Source organism: Plasmodium berghei (genome assembly GCF_900002375.2).
Source record: "Plasmodium berghei ANKA genome assembly, chromosome: 13".
Classification (NCBI taxonomy): domain Eukaryota; phylum Apicomplexa; class Aconoidasida; order Haemosporida; family Plasmodiidae; genus Plasmodium; species Plasmodium berghei.
Genome location: NC_036171.2, coordinates 356,685 through 377,303, shown reverse-complemented (window position 1 = coordinate 377,303; position 20,619 = coordinate 356,685). Strand labels below are relative to the sequence as shown.

At 23.4% G+C, this 20,619-nt stretch overlaps 6 protein-coding genes across 6 annotated transcripts; 4 read left to right on the top strand and 2 right to left on the bottom strand.

Annotated features, from left to right (window-relative positions):
* Positions 1-92: 92 nt before the first annotated feature.
* Positions 93-1,238, bottom strand: PBANKA_1307900 (conserved Plasmodium protein, unknown function; the record flags this gene model as incomplete). Its single annotated transcript, XM_034566657.1, has 4 exons — positions 93-329; positions 450-597; positions 799-996; positions 1,138-1,238. 4 exons carry the CDS (start codon positions 1,236-1,238, stop codon positions 93-95), a joined length of 684 nt encoding a protein of 227 aa, XP_034423232.1.
* A 760-nt stretch (positions 1,239-1,998) lies between these two features.
* On the bottom strand, positions 1,999-4,641 carry PBANKA_1307800 (heat shock protein 90, putative; the record flags this gene model as incomplete). Its single annotated transcript, XM_034566656.1, has 1 exon — positions 1,999-4,641. The coding sequence occupies one exon, from the start codon at positions 4,639-4,641 to the stop codon at positions 1,999-2,001; it is 2,643 nt and encodes an 880-aa protein (XP_034423231.1).
* Positions 4,642-6,015: 1,374 nt separating this feature from the next.
* On the top strand, positions 6,016-7,170 carry PBANKA_1307700 (pre-mRNA-splicing factor CWC24, putative; the record flags this gene model as incomplete). The annotated part of the gene is made up of 1 exon (XM_034566655.1): positions 6,016-7,170. The coding sequence occupies one exon, from the start codon at positions 6,016-6,018 to the stop codon at positions 7,168-7,170; it is 1,155 nt and encodes a 384-aa protein (XP_034423230.1).
* Positions 7,171-8,744: 1,574 nt separating this feature from the next.
* Positions 8,745-9,706, top strand: PBANKA_1307600 (dephospho-CoA kinase, putative; the record flags this gene model as incomplete). Its single annotated transcript, XM_034566654.1, has 2 exons — positions 8,745-9,439; positions 9,577-9,706. The coding sequence occupies 2 exons, from the start codon at positions 8,745-8,747 to the stop codon at positions 9,704-9,706; spliced, it is 825 nt and encodes a 274-aa protein (XP_034423229.1).
* A 964-nt stretch (positions 9,707-10,670) lies between these two features.
* Positions 10,671-15,983, top strand: PBANKA_1307500 (gamma-tubulin complex component, putative; the record flags this gene model as incomplete). Its single annotated transcript, XM_034566653.1, has 1 exon — positions 10,671-15,983. One exon carries the CDS (start codon positions 10,671-10,673, stop codon positions 15,981-15,983), a length of 5,313 nt encoding a protein of 1,770 aa, XP_034423228.1.
* Positions 15,984-17,245: 1,262 nt separating this feature from the next.
* PBANKA_1307400 (poly(A)-specific ribonuclease PARN, putative) lies at positions 17,246-19,594 on the top strand (the record flags this gene model as incomplete). Its single annotated transcript, XM_034566651.1, has 1 exon — positions 17,246-19,594. The coding sequence occupies one exon, from the start codon at positions 17,246-17,248 to the stop codon at positions 19,592-19,594; it is 2,349 nt and encodes a 782-aa protein (XP_034423227.1).
* Positions 19,595-20,619: the final 1,025 nt, after the last annotated feature.

Sequence of the window (20,619 nt, the reverse complement as noted above, 5' to 3'; positions counted from 1 at the left end):
AAAGAGAAGAGATAAATAAAAGAAAAACAAAGAAAAAAACAAAGGAGATAAAGCAAAATATGTATAGGGATATAATATATATAGACTTATTTTCAGTTTTTTAACCACGAAGATGCAATTGCCTCTAAAGCACGAAAAATACTATCTATGTTTTTAAAAAGCTTTTCATCATTTATTAATCTTTTCCATAAAAAAAATATTCTTTTCTTTTGTCTCAGTATATGATAGGTATATGCCTCTTCAATTTTATTGCTTATTATTTTTTTAGTTAAATTTTCCCACCCATAAAAGATCTTCATTTTAATTCTATGAATTTTTCTTTTCATTATCTTAAAAAATGGAAAAGAATAGAAAAAAAAAATATACATGCATATTTTCATAATGGAGGTTCTATAATAAACCATACTGTACACATATATAGATAGAATGAAAATGCTTCTGGAACATACTTTTAGGCACACTTTCTTTGTATTAAAAAATTTATTTTTAATAATTTTGAAAATGCTGAATTTTAAGTTCATTCTTTGGCTTACACCATTGAATATGCTTATCGAACTAATAACACATTTCGTTATTTTACGGTTGTACTTATTTGTTCTGATTTTATAAGACATTTAAAATATATGTGTATTTATGTATATATAGTACAAATTAGTTACATATATATATATTTAAAAAATGTAATAAATTTTGTAAATAAAATGGATTGATCCATTAGGAAACAACAAAAAATGTATTAAAATTTATATAATAGGACCATATCATATATATATATATATGCATATTTATTTGATTTACAATAATAATCTAAAGACTCGTTCCCTTTTTCTTTGCATTTCATTAAATTTTAAGAGTAAAAATATGCTTTGCTTTCTATAATACTCATGTAAAACTACAAAAAAAACTTTTCTTTTTAAGGTATAATTATAGTATGATTCCACATCTTTTAATAGTTTATTGTTTTCTAATTTCTCTTCTTCTATTTTTTTTTTCCCTCTAAATAGTTGAAATACATGGTGAAAATTCTATGTATGTTAGTACGCAGAAATGAGAGAATATACATATGTGTGTAAGCATACATTCATATATTTCTTCTATTTACATCACTTAAAAAAATTGATTACTATAATTCATTACAATATATTGTTAAAGCATATTTTCTTGGATATCAATATTTGGTTCTTAGGGTTTTGCTCCTGTAAATTTTGCAACTTAATTTTGTCAATAAACTTTTGCATTTTTTATCGTATGACATATATATGTATATATTATGTTTGCTTCTTTCGGAGCATTTAGTTTTATTATCAATATATATTGGAAAAGACAAATATAAACCAATAATGGTCAATGATTTATAATAGAATAATAAATGCATCTATTAAATAAAAGTAATAAATATTTATGATTTATTTTTGAAAAGAAAAGGTAATTCTGAAAATTTAAAAATATGTTTGGAAATTTATACAATTATGATTAATGCTTATTAGGGTATTTTAAAAATTATTTAAAACTTAAAAAAAGACGCAATAATGAAAAAAGTAAGAATTAAATTAGTTCAATTAAAACAATAATAAGATATAGACAGATAAATTTTAAACATTAGAAAAAAATATATTATATTACTTTTTTTTCATATTTAAAAAAATATAATAAAATTACAAAGTATGAATAATAAAAATTCAATATAATAATAAATAAAAAATGCATTTTTGATCGTTAGAAAAATATAAGCCAAAACAAAGAATAATTATAGGGAAAAATTAACATTTAATTATATTATTGGAGTTAATGGCAAATGATGTTTGATATATATATTTGTTTAAAAAATATTTAATAATTAATTTAAATGGCCTGATGTATTTTTTTTATTTTAAAATATTACATATTTTATTAATGGGGGTTTAGTTTTTATTTTTTAATTTATCCCTTTTATAAATTTGGTCATTCGTTTATTATATCGTTTATTTCTTGCATGTCTTTGTGGTCCACATTTATGGATTATTCAATTGTGCTCGAATCATCAAACTGTTTATCGTTCGAAACTTCGCTACCTGCTTCTTGAGGATTACCATTTATATAATTTTCAGAATTGTTTTCGTTAGATTCCTGTAATGTATTATTACTTATAGAATCGTTTTGATTAATGCCACCTTGTTCAGAATTTAATTGGCTTTTATCATTTGGTGTGGTATTATTTAAAGCAGTATCTTCATAATTGTTTGATGGAGTAATATCGATATCATCTTGAACATCCTTTAAATATGCTTGAGCATTCTTCTCCATCATTCCTATAACACGTTTTGCAAAACGGCCTGTATCATCTATTGTATATCCACCTTGCATAGATGCAACATCAAAAATTTGTTCTGCTATTTCGTCATTTTTTGGATTCATTTTATCTATTTGTATTAAATGATTTAGTTGTTTAATTATGTAGTGATTAGGATTAATCTCTAATACCGGTTGATTCATTGATTGTCCACCAAACATTTCATTTTCTGACATTCCTTGAGCAGTAGCTTGTTGCTTCATATATTTTTGCATAGAAGGAGATATTCCCATTTCCCCCTGAACCAATAAAGAAGGTGAATCTATTAATCGATCTGAAATTCGAACTTCATGTATTTTGTGAGAGAATTTATTATGTAACCATCTGCATAATATTTCATATTTGATTTTTAATTTATTTATATTATCTGACTTGTTTTGATCATTTTCAGTTTTTAATTTTAAATCAGCTTTATTAACATCTAAAACATCGTAGCCTTTATATTTATTAACAGATAAAGATGATAAACAGAATTCATCTATTGGTTCTAGCGAAAATAATACATCATAATTTAAGGCTTTTAATTTTTCTAAAGATGGTGAATTTTGTGCCGTTTTTTTATTTTCTCCTGAAATATAATAGATACATTTTTGATCTGATTTCATTTTCTCTATGTATGTATCAAGGTCAATTTTTTTATCACCACTATTTATTGAATAGAATTCAACTAAAGATGCAATTTCTTCTTGGTTTTCTTTATCTTCTACAACTCCAATTTTAAGATATTTTCCAAATGTATTGAGAAATTTATTCCATTTTTCTCCTCCAGTTTCTTTTAATCCCCTCATCATATTAATACTTTTTAAAACAATTCTTTTGTTAATAATTGATAGCATTTTTGATTTTTGCAAAATTTCTCTACCAACATTTAGTGGCAAATTTTCACTATCAACAATACCTCTTAAAAAGGTTAGCCATCTTGGTATTGATTCTGAAAATTTATCATTTATAAAAACTCGTTTTACATATAATCTAATTCCTCGAGATTCTTCATCAAACATATTTTTACTTAATTCCCAAGGTAAAGAACCTGGTATATATAAAATTGAATTAAATGAAATTTGTCCTTCTACATTAAAATGAACATATGCTAACGGATCATCATAAGCTTTAAATGTATTTTTATAAAAACTATAATAATCATTTTCTGTTAATTGTTTTTCATCTTGCTTCCATATTGGTAATTGCACATTTATTTTTTCCCATTCATGATACCTTTTTGTAATCGTTTTCATTTTCATTTTATCACCATCTTTTAAAGATACAGAATCATCTGGAACTCTTTCATAATCAATTTTTTCTGACCATATTTCTATTGGAAATTTAATAAATTCCGAATATTTTTTTATTAACTCTTTTAATTTATAATCTTCTAAATATTCATCACATTCTTCTTTTAAGTGTAAAACAATTTTAGTACCACTTGTTTTTATATCTTCATATTCTTGTTCGTATTTTTTAATTTCACTTACATTAAAACTACCATTCAAATCCGAAAACCACCTAAATATCCGATTTTCTTTTTTTGTAAAAACTTCGACTTTATTAGAAACAAGAAATGAAGAATAAAAACCAACACCAAATTGTCCAATTAAATTACTATCAGCTTTCCCCTCTTCTATTTGTTTTAAGAATTTTGCAGTACCTGATTGAGCTATTGTTCCTAAATTATTTATTAGTTCATTTTTATCCATACCAATTCCGTTATCAGTAATTGTTAAGGTTTTTTTTTCTTTATCAGGTTTTATTTTTATTATTAGTTTTTTTATGTTATCATCAGGTGAATCTCCTTCTTTTCCTTCTTCTGGTGTTTTTTGTTCGCTAGACAGTTCTGATGATGTAGGATCATTTACAATATTTTGCGCTTCCTTCGCTCTTTTTTCATTTTCTAACACAATCCTTTTTTTATCACATGCATCTGAGGCATTAGATATTAATTCTCTTAAAAATACATCTTTATCTGTATATAGAGAATTAACAATTATGTCCATAACTTTATTAACCTCAGCTTTGAAATTATATTTTTCGACGGGTGTATCATCTGATTGTACGTCGCCATCGATTGTTTTTACATTATTATTAAAACTTACTGTAGAATTTCTTTTAAATTGGCGTTTTTTTAAAAAACTTTTATTTATATTGTGATATATTCTATATATATTTGAATTTTTATAATTTAGTACGTAATTTAATTTTTCTACACTCCTTGAGAAGTTAAAAGCTTCTATTATTATATCATTGCATTTTAGAAAGACAACAACAAAAAAAAGTAATATTAATTTCGTTTTGTGAGAAATATAAGCATTTTGCATTTTTTATGATTTTCATGTGTTTCTTTTTTTCTTCCGTTATTTATTTCCCTTTTGTGATGTTCTTCCTGTGCTTACACCAAAATTGTATTATATTGAAAATATATATTTTATTTGTTAAAGCGAAATTTTCATTTAATATATATATATAATTGTAAATGCTGATAGAAAAATAATGATAATGCATAAACGTATACTTCGTTTATCTTATCAGTTATTTCACGATGATATTTAAATCAGAAATATCCCTATATTATTTTGAATTAAAAGTATGGAATTTATACTTAACATTTTAATTTATTTTAATTTATATATATTTGTAAAAAAGAAAGAAAAAATGAGCACAAATAATGAACTGTTTTAATTTTTTATTATTAATTTATTTTGTTTATAACAGTAATTTTATTTCACATATAAGGTTTTAATGGCAATCCGCTTTATATATATATATATATATATATATTCTAAATATGTTGAATGTATTGACTGTAAATTATTTATTTGCTAATTGCTTATATTTGTAAAATAAATACAACTAATTTATTTTCATCTTATGTATGCTCATCACAAATATCCTCTTTAATATTAGTGTGACGAATATTAAAAAAAAGTTTGTAATGTAATATAACGAAATTGGAAATATTTAATGGGCCTCCGAAAAACTTTCGATCGCCCATCTTAAAATAAAATATAAAAAATATTTTCATAAAGCGGCATTTAAAGTTGCACGGGAAATAAACAAAGTATTTTTATACCCAATTAATAATATAAGCAATTTATAAAAAGCATAAAAAATCATAAAACAAAGAAATCATGAAGTATTAAGATAAATATATTGCTAATAAAGTCAATATAGAAAAAATAAATTAGCAATTCTCCTTAAATGAGTCACAAATTTGTTCATAAATATACATACAATTAAAGGAATTTTTTTATTTAAACAAAAGTGAAAAAGTTCAATGAAAACTTTATAATATATGGTACCATGATATACATAACAAAAAGGAGTATATGGTTACGATAACTGTGGAAATAACTTATTCATAAGTATAAAGTAAGGAAATCAGAGCAGATTTAAAAATAACATAATTTATTTTGCAATTTAACGGTATAACTTGGCGAAGTAACTCAATGGTGTAAAATAAAAACAAAGGTGGGCACGCAATGAATAAATATATTTAGACAGATCGCAAAGAAATAAAAAATAAAACTACAGATAAATACTCACTCATCGAAAATAGTCGATTTTGAGCATAAAAATGAAACATCAAATACTTGATATATTAAAAATTATTATATCCGCAAACAATTGATATATATTTCTGCAAATAAATAAGAATATATATGTACGTGGATTTTTTATAAAAATAAAGAAGGATGTTTAAAAAGAGAAATATAAGTAATATAAAAAATAAGAAGAAAATCGAAGACATAAAAGAGGATAAGGAAGATAATGAAAATGCTGACGCATTTAAAAATGGTGATGAAAAAGATATAGTTAATAAAATATGGAATGTAAAAGAGAAAGGAGATGATGACGATGATGATGCTGTTTGTAAATATATATTTAAAAAGAAATTAAAAAAAATAGATGAAGAAAATAAACTTAATTTAAAAAAAAAATCACATAAATTAATCATACAATCGAAAAGTGAAAATAATAAAGAATCAAATGAAAATGCCGAAGATAAAATATATAAAGGTGAATTCAATGAATCTAAAGATTATGGTTCTTATGAAATAGATAAAGACTGGAAAAATGATCATAGAGCTATAATGGAACGAAATATTGAAATCGGAGAAGAAATATTAAAAGGTAATTTAAAAGAGAATATTTATAGAGGAAAAGATGCGCACGAAAAGGCATTGATGATAAAAAAAGATAGTTTAGCAAAGAATAAATATACAGGGCTATATGGACCAGTTCGAAATAGTGGAGCAAATGTAAGAGTTACTTTAAGAATAGATTATGAGCCTTGTATATGTAAGGATTATAAGGAAACAGGATATTGTGGTTTTGGAGATACATGCATATATTTGCATGATAGAAGTGATTATAAAAGTGGTTGGAAAATTGAACAAGAATATGAAGAAAAGCGAAAACGAAATGAAGCTTTAAGAAAAGAAAAATTAGAAAAATGGAATCAAAAAATGTTAAAAAAATTAAAAGAAAAAGAAGAAAAAATAAACAATAACGACGCTGAAAATGGTAACAATGAAAATAATAGTGATGATAAATCTTCAAATGAATTATCCGTAAATTCGATGTCAGAAGATGAACATTTGTCTAATGCAAGCTCAAGTGATGATGAAAATAATTTGCCATTTGCTTGTATAAAATGTAAACAAAAATGGAAGTTGGAAATGAATCCAAGTGCTACAGAATGCTTCCATTATTTTTGTGAAAAATGCTTTATGGAAATGTTTCAGAAAAATAAAAAGTGTTTTAAGTGTGGATTGCAATTGAGTGGAATAATGAATGCAGCCCACAATATTATTGATATTTTAAATAAAAAAAACGCTTCGAAATAATTTTACATTTTTAAATATACACATCAAAAATGCTTATTGGGGATTTTTTAGCGCATTACATGCATTTTGGTTTTATTTATTTTTATTTTAATTCCAATTTGCATAATATTTTTTGTGAAGAAGTGCGCTTTTGCCAGTTGATAATAAAGTTAATAAAGTTGACATTTAACAAATTAGGCAATGAATGCATATATACTGCTGTAATATATCTTACATCAAGCAACATAGATATATTAAAATATAAACATTATAACGTATATATTGTGGAATAGCTCCCCCTACACACACAATTATTTAATCATATAAATATATGCATTTATATAATACATTTGTATTTTAATATAATGTGTCACATAGTATTTATATATTAAATGTATTTTTTTCTTTTTTAATATATGGATTTTGTTAATTTTGTATACCGTATTAGAAAAATTATGATTGTGTAATGTTATTTGTTATTTTTTTGCATTGCACAATTTAATATATTATTTTATTGTATAAATTTATTTGAACGATGTTTTTTAGCTATGTAATAATATACATATAAAATCCCTTTTTCATTTTTTAAGTAACAACGAAAAAATTACATATATTATTTTAACTATACACTGGATTACTCCACTAATTTTTCAAAAAAAATGCTTAATATACAACATTTATATTCTAATTAGTAAAGGAATACGAAACGTTTATATACAAAAAGTTATATAAGAACGTACATATGTGCAATATTTTAGGCCTAGATAATATGCATTATTATAATTTAAGGGCAAATACAATAAATATAATTGCATTATATATTTTATATATATTTTTTCCCTCTTTTTATTAAAGTATTTTAAAAGCCTATACATAATTGTAAGTAAACAATAAGCAAGCCACATATTAATTTTTTTATTTAATTTACAATATATTTCTATTGTTTGCTATTACTTAATAAAAAAATATAATAATATTATAAGCACACTTACAAATAATGTATCGTTCATTTGTTTGGAAAAAAGTATATATGCAAGATTTATATGTAAGCAAAAATTATAATATTTGTAAAAGTATTATGTTATATTTCATTATTTGCTGAATACTGCAAATATAAACTAATAGCGAGACTACACTATCCTACTACGCTATTTAAATATCTATTTAATTTTTATTTATTATTATCACTATATATATTTTTTTAATATGCTATTCGAATTCTGGAAAAGATATGTTATTTATATTTCCTATTATTTTTTCGTGCACATTTTATAATTAATATCAATTATATATGAACTTGTATATTTTTCACACTTTTGAGCACTATATTGTTACTCGAATTAAAACTGCAAGGGATTATTTATGGGTATCGTGGCTGTTTTTATAAGCATTTAAATAACACGGTTCCATCAAATGCTGCTAAAAAAACTCAACACAAGATTAAGCTTTATTAGAAGAATAAATCGAATAAAAATTTTCACATATATATTAATCGTGAAATACGAGAAAGAAGGTGGAAAATAAATAGAGATAATAAACGAAGAAAACAATATTTTACAGGATAACTAAAAATATGACTCTAAAATAAGATAATTATGTTTTTACCATTTTTTTTGGGCAAATGTATTTTATGCTTCCTGGCTTTAGGCTCAATTCCTATTGGGTTTATAAATAGAAAGAATAAATTTAAGAAAATCGAAAATTATAAATATATAATCATCAGTTCGGTAGTGGTGAACAGTTTTTTAATATATTTGAATAAGTATTTTGGGCTTTTTGCGATATTTAATTTTTTTTTGGGGAATTATTTATGCTTAATTGGAATTACAGGAGGTATAGCTGTGGGTAAATCTACATTTTGTAATTTTTTGAAAACAAAAAATGTTGTTGTTATTAATGCGGATGATATAACAAGCCAAATATATAAAAAGGGATCAACATGCTATAAAAAAATTGTAAAACATTTTGGCGAAGAGATCCTTAATAATGATAAAAGTATTAATAGAATTTTGTTAAGAAAAATTGTTTTCAACAATGAAGAAAATGTTAAATATATAAACAAAATAACACACACATATATTATAATACAGATCATTAAAGAATGCTTGAAATATAAGTTTCTATATTTAAAATATAATGTAGCAATTGAAGCTCCTTTATTAATTGAAACAAAACTGTATCTATTAACAAGCCCTATTATACTTTTAAAGTCATCTATAAAGAATCAAATAAAGCGTATATTGTCGAGAGATAAAAATTGCACATACGATACAGCCATGGGCATAATTAAGTAAGGCCATTATTTATTATGCTTTTTATATAATATTTATGTGTGTCATTCATGAAATTTTATGTTGTGTGTAATAGTTTATCATTTATTTTATATATATATATATATGGGTTACATTGTTATCATTATATTTTTAGAAACCAATTACCAACTGATGAAAAGATAAAGTTTTCGGATATTATAATAAACAACGATGACGATTTACTAAACTTGGAAATGAAGTGTGACGTAGTTTATAACAAATATTTAAAAAGTTTTTTCTTTTAATTCATACTTATCTACATTTGTGTAATATAATGCGGTAACAAGAAACAAGTAGAATATACCAAACATTGTCAATATATATACTATATATTTTTAGAGAAATAACGATGCTTTTCATGTGTATGTTTTTTATAAACACAAATCGTGTATATTGTTAATAACATTTTTCCATTTTTATAACTCTTATTTAATGTATGCATAATATATTTATATATATTATTTATTTTTTTTAAACGATTTAATAAGTATTATTTTCCATTTTTTTGTGTATTTTTTTAAACATATTATGCTCTTGAAATTTGTTAAGAAATTTATTTTTTTATTTATACAAAAACCAATGAATAATAAAAAAAAATAATAAATGTGTTTTATATATTAAGTAACTACTTAAATTCTCTTTTCTCTTAATAAGTTATAAGCGTTATGAAAAAATAATATATATGCATGTATAGTATAATTGAGGTATAAAGCTTTATGTATTTCTATGTGTAAAAATCTCTAATATTAATTACTATTTTTTTATTGTAAAAAATGGTGAAATTAATTATAAAATAAAATACGATGTAATAGAATGAAATTATATGAAATAAAAAAAATAAAAAATACGAAAAAAAATAAAGAGAAGGTGAGAAGATCAACATAACCTTATATGATTCCAAGTAAAAGGGGAAAAGCATAGGAAAACTGAAAAAGAAAAAAATAAAACGGATGCTTTAATGAAAATAAACTTACATTATGCCTATGGATAATAAGGGAGTTTAGTTGTTTCCTTTAATTTTTTATTTTTAAGCATTTTAAATATTGCGTGCATATACACGCATTTGTAAATATATTTATTTATACATTTACGTATTATGAATTCATATATATTAAGATAATTTAATAAATGAATAGAATCATTTATACTCTAAAGATATGCATATATTCACGTTTTTATTATGTACACACTTTGTGAAAAAACACGAAAATGATTCATGAAATAATCCTAAGCTTGATAGGGCAAACCGGAGATATAATAATTTTAGTGGACAAGCGAAGAAATAAAAGAGCAAGTGAAAATAACATAAATATAGATGAATATTGTTTTGAAGTAAATAATAACATTCATATATTCTTGAGCTCTGAAATAAAAATAATTAATGAAATTGTTGAATTAGGTTACTATTTTTATATATTAAATATATTTTGTTTATTAGTTAAAAATAACACAATTTATAAAAGTTTAACACATATACACAAATTTAACAAATTAAATAATAATAAGAAAAAAAATATCATAAAAGAAAAAAACAATGACAAAATAAATAATAATGCGGACAGTAATGAAAATTCAACTACAGAAGCGGAATCATCCCTAAGTCCTTCAGATAAATCATCCACTATTACTGAAGAATCCGAAGATACTGATAATTTGAGTAACTCCTATAAAAAAAGAAAATATGAAAGGAATGATGAAATAGACAATTATTTTGGAGTTATTTTAAAAAATATAAAAAGTATAAATAATATACGCCCTTATGGGTATTATGCAAATGGTATAAGTAATGAAATAAACAAATTTATAAAGAGATATTTAAAAAAAATCAGTGAAATAGAAGAATATATAAATAACAATAAAAATACGCCATTAACGCAAATATTATCTATGCTAGAAAAAAAAAAAGAAGAAATAATTATAATAATAAATATAATAAAAAAGTATTTAGAATTTCAAAGAAAAGAAGAGGCAAATGTACTAGAAGGCGAAAGTCGAAATAAAACCAAAGAAATTTTAGATTATTTGTATGAGTGTTGCTTATGTGGAAATTCGAGAATTAAACATGTCTATCATAAATATTTTAAAAATTTAGGAAAAATATTGTTACACCAAATATCTTCATGGATGTTTTATGGACAATTATTAGATCCTTATTATGAATTTTTTATTCAGAAAAGGCAATTTATTTATTCTGATGGTAAAAAAATATTTTTAACACCAGAAGAATTATACGAAAACTTAACATTAACCAATGTTCAAAGTTTGAATTTTGAATGGAATTATTTATTTTTCCAATGTGTTTCAAATTTACCTGAGTGTTGTATAGACAAAATAATTGGTAGAAAAATATTATTTATAGGAAAATCTATTCGTATATTAATTAGAAGCAATAAGTGGAATACTAATGATATCTTAAAAATGTTTCCCATTACTAAGATATTATCAAAAGCCTTTGATCAAACGTTACACACAAATTATCCAAAAAAAAATAATTATTTGAGGGAGGATTTTATGAGATATGAACACAATATATCTAGTAATGAATATGAAAATAACAACATTACCCATAATATGAATTATGGTTCTGACCCAAATGATATTAGCAATATATATAATGATAATAATTATAACTATAATAATAATGCGCCGAAGGAGTATGCTAGTTCCATTAGCCTTTCTTGCACAAACAGTTCTGATAATTCATATGAATGTTCATCTGAATCAGGAAATGAAGCAATGTGTTTATATTGCAAAGAAATATTTGATATTACTATTGAGAAGATTAGAAGCATAATAGCTTATAAATTGTGGGAATATGTTGTTAAAGACATAAATTTAATTAAAATATTTGACTTATTTAAAGACATATATTTATTAAATAATGGAGATTTTTATGATTACTTTTTAGAAAAATCTTGGTTTATTATGCATAGTCCTCCAAATTACAAAAACGAATTGCTTCTAAAAATTATAGCTTGGAAAAATTCTACATTATCTGTGGAAGACTATTGTAAATCAAAATATGAAAATAAAAAAGATAAATTAATTTTAGAGAAATATGAAAATTTGTTATTTTCAAGAAATAGCAATATTGATGGTGGTGATAGTAATAATCCATCCAATTTTTTCAATGGCTCGAATTTCTATAATTTTGATGTAGATATTTCAGAGAATATAATTTCTAAATATTTTTATCCTAGAATATCTTATAAAAAATTTTCTTACGACTCGTTTGAAAGGGAAAAATACGGAAACCTGATATTAGGGGGTATGAGTTATATATATGATAATAAAATAGTTTTAAATGATTTTTACAAAGGTATACAAGAATTATATAAAAAAAAATATTATGACTATGATAGTATTTATAGTGTATGCATTAATAACTATAGACAACAAATTTTGAAAGGATTTAAGCATGGTTTTGATTTTTCTGTTAATTTTAATAATTTTTTTGATAATAAATTTATAAATATTGATAATGTTGAAGGAATAAACGGAAGCACGATTAATCCAAGTAAAACATTGAATGATGACAATTTCCTTGTAGGGTGTTGTTTTTCTTTAGTTATCCAATCAGTTAAAAATCCATTGCTTTATAAAACAGATGTATTAAGTGGTGATTCAGGATATTGGGGATCTTTAGGAGATTGTTTAGCTGTTGAAATAAAAGTAAAGTTTTATGAAGATAAAAAAAATAAGACAATAAAAAATGTAGGTGATATAAATAATCCAGTTTTAGGATATATAGAAATAGAAGTGTCGTTATATATAGGAGGAAAAGGTATTTCATCATTTGTGCATGATAGTAATAGTTACACAGTTGATTATACTAAAGAATCGATTTTAAATAATAAAATTTTAGCGAATAATATAAATTTGAAAAGAAAAAATAAAAGCACTTATGAAGATATCCAACATGGTGAGGAAAATTATATGAAAAATCAAGATAATGATAAATTTAAAGACGATGGAGATCATTTTAATAATGAAGACATGGATAATAATAATAATTATAAATCAAAATTTCATGTATTGAAAGTTCAAACCAATAAACAGATATTTCATAATATAAACAAAAATAGTTTGACAAAGTTTCGTGTAAGAATAAATTGTATAAAGCATTCTTTTAGTGTTTATATACAAAAATTAGATGAATATAATTTACAAATAAATAATCCGAAAAATAAAATAAAGCCAATTATTCATATAAGGGCTTTAGACATGACTCAAGCCTTTACATTGGATATTGGGAATGGGTACATAGGTTTTTATACATGTCCAATATTGTTTAAACATAAATTACTTAAAAAAAAAAGCAAAATAAAACAATGGCTCAAGCGATTTTACGACAATACGCTAAATGCAGATTCGGCTATTAATAATTATGGTAATACCAATAATACAAGCTTCAATAATGGGAATGGTAATAATTTATTTAATATATACAATGATAAGAATGCGGAAGAAATAACCAATGAAATTAAAAAAATAAACCAAATGATTTTATATAACAATAATAATGATGCTAAGTATGATAAAAATAACCTTGAGGAAATTGAGCTATGCAAGCCGAGTTTGAACACTAAAATTAATAAATCGAAAAAAAAAAAAAAAGATAATTCTAAAGATTTATTTTTGTTCAGTTGCTATGACTGCTCGGTAGAAATATATAAATGGTTTCATCAGTCTTATAAATCTCCTATTGAAATTCCTGAAATTGATGTAGATAATGAAACATTAATATTTTATGACAAAAATATAAACAAGAATATAAAAATTCATAGTGGCTTGAATTTGTGGAATAATATAGAAATTCATTTTAAATTAACATGGCCGATTGCTTTAATTATCAATACTAATACTATATATACTTATAACTCTATTTTCCAATTTTTATTTCTTTTAGGAAGAATATATTATAACTTAAAAATATTGTGTTATCATAATAGGCGTTTATATAAATACTTAAATTATAAAAAAGGCTTTTTACTATTTTCGTATTTGTTTTCTATTAGATATAAAATGCAATTTTTTATTTTTCATTTAATTAGATATTTACAAGAAGATATTATTAATTACGAATATAAATTAATGTCTACACAAATTCATAAATCTAAAGATTTTGAATATACAAAATCGATACATGATTTATACATTTCCCAAGTTGCCACAAAATGTTTTTTGCGTGTTCAAGATTTAACAACCCCTTTAATGGAGCTAATAGATGTGTCCTTTAAATTTTGTTATTTTTTTCAATGTCTAATAGAAAATGAGTTATTTACTGATATTTTAAATTACGAAATGGATAACGAAACGAATAAGCAAAAAAATGATACAAAAAATGAAAAAAATAATGATGAAAATGGTGATGATGATAAAGATAATGATTTGAAGCAAGTTGTTGAAAAATTGTTACAGTATAATGACAGATTTAATCAAAAACTTGTTCGTGTTATAAATGAAATGATGAACTTAAGCTCGAACAGTAATCATTCGCATCTTGTTCATTTGGTGACAATATTAGATTTTAACAATTGCATAACAAAAATAAAAGAGTCAATAGAAGACAAAGAAGAAATAAATAAAGTCGCAAATGCTAATGAAAATAAAAATGATGATAAAGAGATGCAAAATGGTATTAATAACAATAACACGTCTAACAAACGAGATGATATGAAACTAGGATATACAGATGTGCAAAATACAAACAGTATTGATAGTCATTATTTAAATAAGCATCAACCTTACAATAATAATATTTTAAAAAATATGAACTTATCAATTAATAACATGTCTCAAAATTATGATGAAATAAATGACATGGATAAAGATAGTAATAATTTTATAAAAAGTAAAATGGAAAATCAATTTAGCAATTTTATGTATACAAATATGGATGAAAAATGGAATACCCAAAAAAATGAAATAAGTTCATACCCTCAAAATAACATATTAAAACAAGGAAAAAAAATAGCTTTAATAGAAAAAAATAACACACAAACTGAAACTCAAATTAGAGACAAATGCCACTATGATTATTACAATGGTGAAGGGATTGCTCTTCATAATAATAGTATGAATAAAAGTTATTTAGTTGAAGATGCACAGGTTGGGCAATATAATATTCTTCATGGAGTTACTTCCTATAATGATATGAGTTACAAAAATCCAGGTATTAACAACTATAATACATTAATTGATAAATACTCAAATATATTGAGCAGCTACGTTAATAAAGACAGCAATGACAATCTCACCAATAACAATGATGATAATAATAGTATTTATAATTCTGTTAAAAATTATGGAAATACCAATTTAAATATTTACAATTCAAATGTTAACATAAACCAAGACAATATTGGCAATAATTTAGGATACAATTTAACTACTCATGGTGATACAACTATAAAAAATAATTTTAATGTTCAAAAATTAATAGATAATTATAATTACAATTATGATATATCACATAATACCGATGATTTTGATAAAAATAATTTGAACCATCACAAATAGGATACATAAAAGATGTATAGTAATAGGTTAAATTATTCGGACTATGAAACAACGCCCGTAGAATTTATCAAAATAAAAAAAGTAATGAAAATGAAACTATGAAAGATAAAAGAGGGGGAATGGACGGGAATAAAGGTGTGCTTAAAATATATGCTTTGTTAATTTGTAGCCACAAAATAAAATGAATATAAGTATCCATATGATCACTGATATGCTGTTTAAAGACAACTTGATTGTATGATAATATATTATATATGGATATATGCATATATTTTTGTTTATTTATGCAATTTCCACATTTCGTGATGTTTTATACACTAAATTGCAACACATATACAATATTTTTAAATTAAAAAGTTGCATGCATATGTATATATATGTGTGTATTCCATTTATATACACGCACAGTGGCTTCTATATCACACTTTTTCCATATCTACATTTATGTCAATGGTATTTTTATCTTTTCATATTGTTGGCATTTTTATAATGTTATTTTTGTAAAAAAGCCCAAATATTAATTAAATAAATAATTTTAATGATATATTTATATCTTTAAGGTATGCAATTGAATGTAGTATATGCATTTGCACAATTGTAGATTTGAAGCTATTTTTTTTGTTTTGATATGCAGAATTATTTTTATTTCTAGTTTTCGCAATGATTTATTCCATTAAAAAAAACTTTTAATATATTAAAAAAAATATTTTGGTATATTATTTAAGAACATATTTTATTAGTATAAGAAAAAAGGAAATAATAATTAGAAAACGACTAAAAAAAATTGGTGATTGTTTATATCTTATTTTTTGATTATTTTATTTTTTCCCCCGTTTGATGTCGTATTTTGTGATTTAAAAAAACTGAAAATACAAATTTGGATAACTATGTGAATATATAAAAAATATATAATTACCTATGTACCTGCATATAAATATTTTACATAGAAAAATAATACTATTTCACATTGCATTGTTTCACAAATTGAAATGATATGAATAGAAAAACAAAAGACTTAAAGTGTTTGAATAATTTGTCAAATGAAGATAGTAATGAACTAATTGTTATGTTGTGATTTTGTGTATTTATATTAGTATGGGTTCAGCGAATCAGGAGATCATAATGTGCTTTAGTTCCTTTCTCTTTAAAAAAAATACCATACCAGAAAAAAATAAGTGTCAGATAAAGTAGAAAGGATAAAGTGATAGTAAATAAATATCCATATATATATTTATTTACATAGATATTTGTGCTTGGGTATAATGCTAAGTGTTAGAAATTATTTCTTTAAAAATGTGGTTTTAAAAGAGAAAACTCGCCTCATGAAATATAATATACTGAAAAAAAACTACTCGAGAATAACAAGTGTAAACATAAATAATTGGAATAGTATACATAAGGAAATACTAAGTAAGATTCGAGAAAGTGATTTTGTTTCTATTGATGTTGAATATACTGGATTGCATTTAAAAGATGAGAGATATATATCCATTGATTCAAGTTATGAAGCTCATTGTTATGGTGCCAAATCTTTTTTCCCCTGTCAAATAGGAATAACTATTGCTAAGAAAAAGGATATAATAACACATGATAAATGTAACGAGATTAAAAATAATATTATAAAAAATAAAAGCATACATAATATTAAAGTTTTTGAAAATAATTATAATGTTAACAAAGTTTACCCTATGAAAAATGAGCAAGAGTGGGACATATCGCCATATTGCATATATATATTCCCAAAAGAAAATAAATATTTTAGTGTTTCTACTTCAACACTTATATTTTTAAAAGAAAATAATTTTGATTTTAATGAGTGGATATTTAATGGTGTAAGTTATTTAAGACCAAATGAAGAAGACGAAAAAAAAAAACATATCTTTGAAAAAATTGATGGATTAAAAAATTTACTTAATAAGTGTAACGCAAAGAATGATTATAACAAAGAAACTAGAGAAAATAAAATAGATATAAATAAAATTATTAACGAAATAGAAAATTATAAAGCTGTAGATGATGAAGATAAACAAGCAGTTATTGAAATCATAAAAAAAATTGATATATGGTTATCTAATGAAAATGAAACTCAATTTAACAATATTTCTAAGGATGAGCTAGGAGCCCCAATTAATTCACCTCTTCAAAGTATTGGTAGTGACGGGGGTAAATTGGATGAGCTGAAACACATAAACCTATCTAATGAATGCTACAAAGGTGGTGATTATAAAAATAGCAGCTATGAAACTTTTATAAACAATGATAAAAATCTTGATAATAGGAATAAACCTATGCATAATTCTACTGAAGGCGATGAAAAAATTTCAGAAAATTTTAAAAGTTTGAATTTGGGTAATAATGAAGGATATGATAAATGCCCTTTATATATTGAAATAGAAAATCCATATCTCAGATTACTTGCACATACATTAATTACAAAATATTTTAATTCAATTTTTTGTATATCTGTTAAATTGAACGATAAGAAAAATTTAGCAATATATAAAACTGAAAAAGATTCTTATAATGAACAAATAAAAGCATTGCATATGGAAATAGAAAAAATAAATGAAACTATTGGTGTTAGATTATTATTTGATGAAATTATAAAAAGTAATAAAATACTAATAGGGCATAACTGCTTTTACGACATTTTGCATATATACCAAACATTTTATCATGAATTACCAGATTCGATTCATGTTTTTAAAAGAAAATGGACAGAATTATTTCCATATACAGTTGATACAAAATATATGAATGAAACAAATGAGTATCTATATTCATTAAATGGGCCTGCAACATTAAAAGGCTTATGTGAGTATATGGCATCATTAATTTCTTCAAGTAAAGACTTTGATTTTTTTTTTAATTTTCGCAATGGGAATATATTAGACCTTCAACAATGTCTTATTCCTTTTGTAAAAGATGAAAAAGGTGAGGCAAATTCGTCTGGAGAAAGTTATAATGAACGACAACCAACTGATGGCAAAAATAATAATTATGATGATGAGAATATAGGAATAGGAGAGAAAGAAAATGGAACAAAACAGTTAGGAAATAGTACTTCATACAAATACGATGAGAAATATTATAAAGATGTAAACACATTAAATGGGAATGCAAATGTGCTAAAGAGCGATGAACATAATGCAGGTTATGATAGTCTTTTAACATGCCTTCTTTTTATATTTCAATGCCATTATATTTTAAGAAAAAATAATTTATCCTGGAAAAACCTTTACTTTACTAATACAAATATTATGAATGAAAATAAAAAGCATTTTTTGGATATATTTTCAAATATGTGTAACAAAATAAAAATTGTTAAAACACAACCAAATGTTGTTTCGTTAACGAGTTCAGAAAATTATGAAATGGCAAGACATTTTTATATGTATGATTATCCAAATTATTTTAAAAAATGGGAAATAATGAAAATATGGTCACCTATTTGGATAACCTTGAGTAAGGTAGATGATCAATCATGCTGGATCATAGCAAAAAGTGATGACGATGCAAAAAATATTAAAATGATTTATAAAATGTTGCAGAATCCACAATTCAAGTTATGCACATATGAAGAATATTTGAATAAATTTAAATCTAAATGACTTAATATACGTGTGTTTATTGTTTTTGTATGCACATTTATATATGTTAACAAATTGGAATTGCGCATATATGCATGCCTACAGCAATTTTGCCTTAGGTATATACCAGAAAATACACATATGGATAAAATATACTATATTAACATTTTTTTAAATATACTTTTTTTACACATTTTTATTTGTAAATCATAAAAATTTATCCGATACTTTTTAATAAAATGCACAAAATTCGATTTAATTATGTGTAACTTTCAGTATCATTAAAGTATTTATTTTTTCTCTCGTGAGAAACACAAATAAATTTAGCATATGCATGTATATTAATGAAAAAAATCATCTTAAGATTAAAAATAAAAGGGCAATGAAATAAAATGCCTACATAATATACTACATGTGCATTTAGATATGCAAATAAACGAATCTCATTTTTTCGAAAATTTAAAAAGTGCTGTTTTATATTATTTACTATTGTAGATAAGGAAAGGTTATTTATAATTTATTAGTTTGGGTTATGTTTATTTATTTATTTATTTATTTATTTATTTATCTATCTATCATATACATATAGCTTTGTATTTTTTCTAATATTTTATCTCTTTAATTTTGTATTTATTAATTTTTTAAAAATTAAACATAAAAATCAAGTAAAGCACATTAATTTAATTGTTCTCTTATGATATATTTTAAGCGTGGCTTATCTGAATATAAAATGAATATGAATGTAATCTTCTTTTATTTTTTGAACCATTAAATTATACAAAATACACCTAAAAGTTGGAATAAAAGTGAAATAAAACTGAAACTCAAACTGGAAATAGATCGAGAACGGTAAGCATAATAAGGAACAAAACAAAGATCAATATATAAAGCACGTTCAAATAATAATACATTGAAAATTTTATTAACATTTATAGTATTGTTATTTAATATAAAACTATAACGGGACTGTGTAATTCCCAAGGTGGGCCAGAAAACGAAAAAAATACCAAAAAGTCCATTTAATATAAAAAGTTCATGTTAACTTT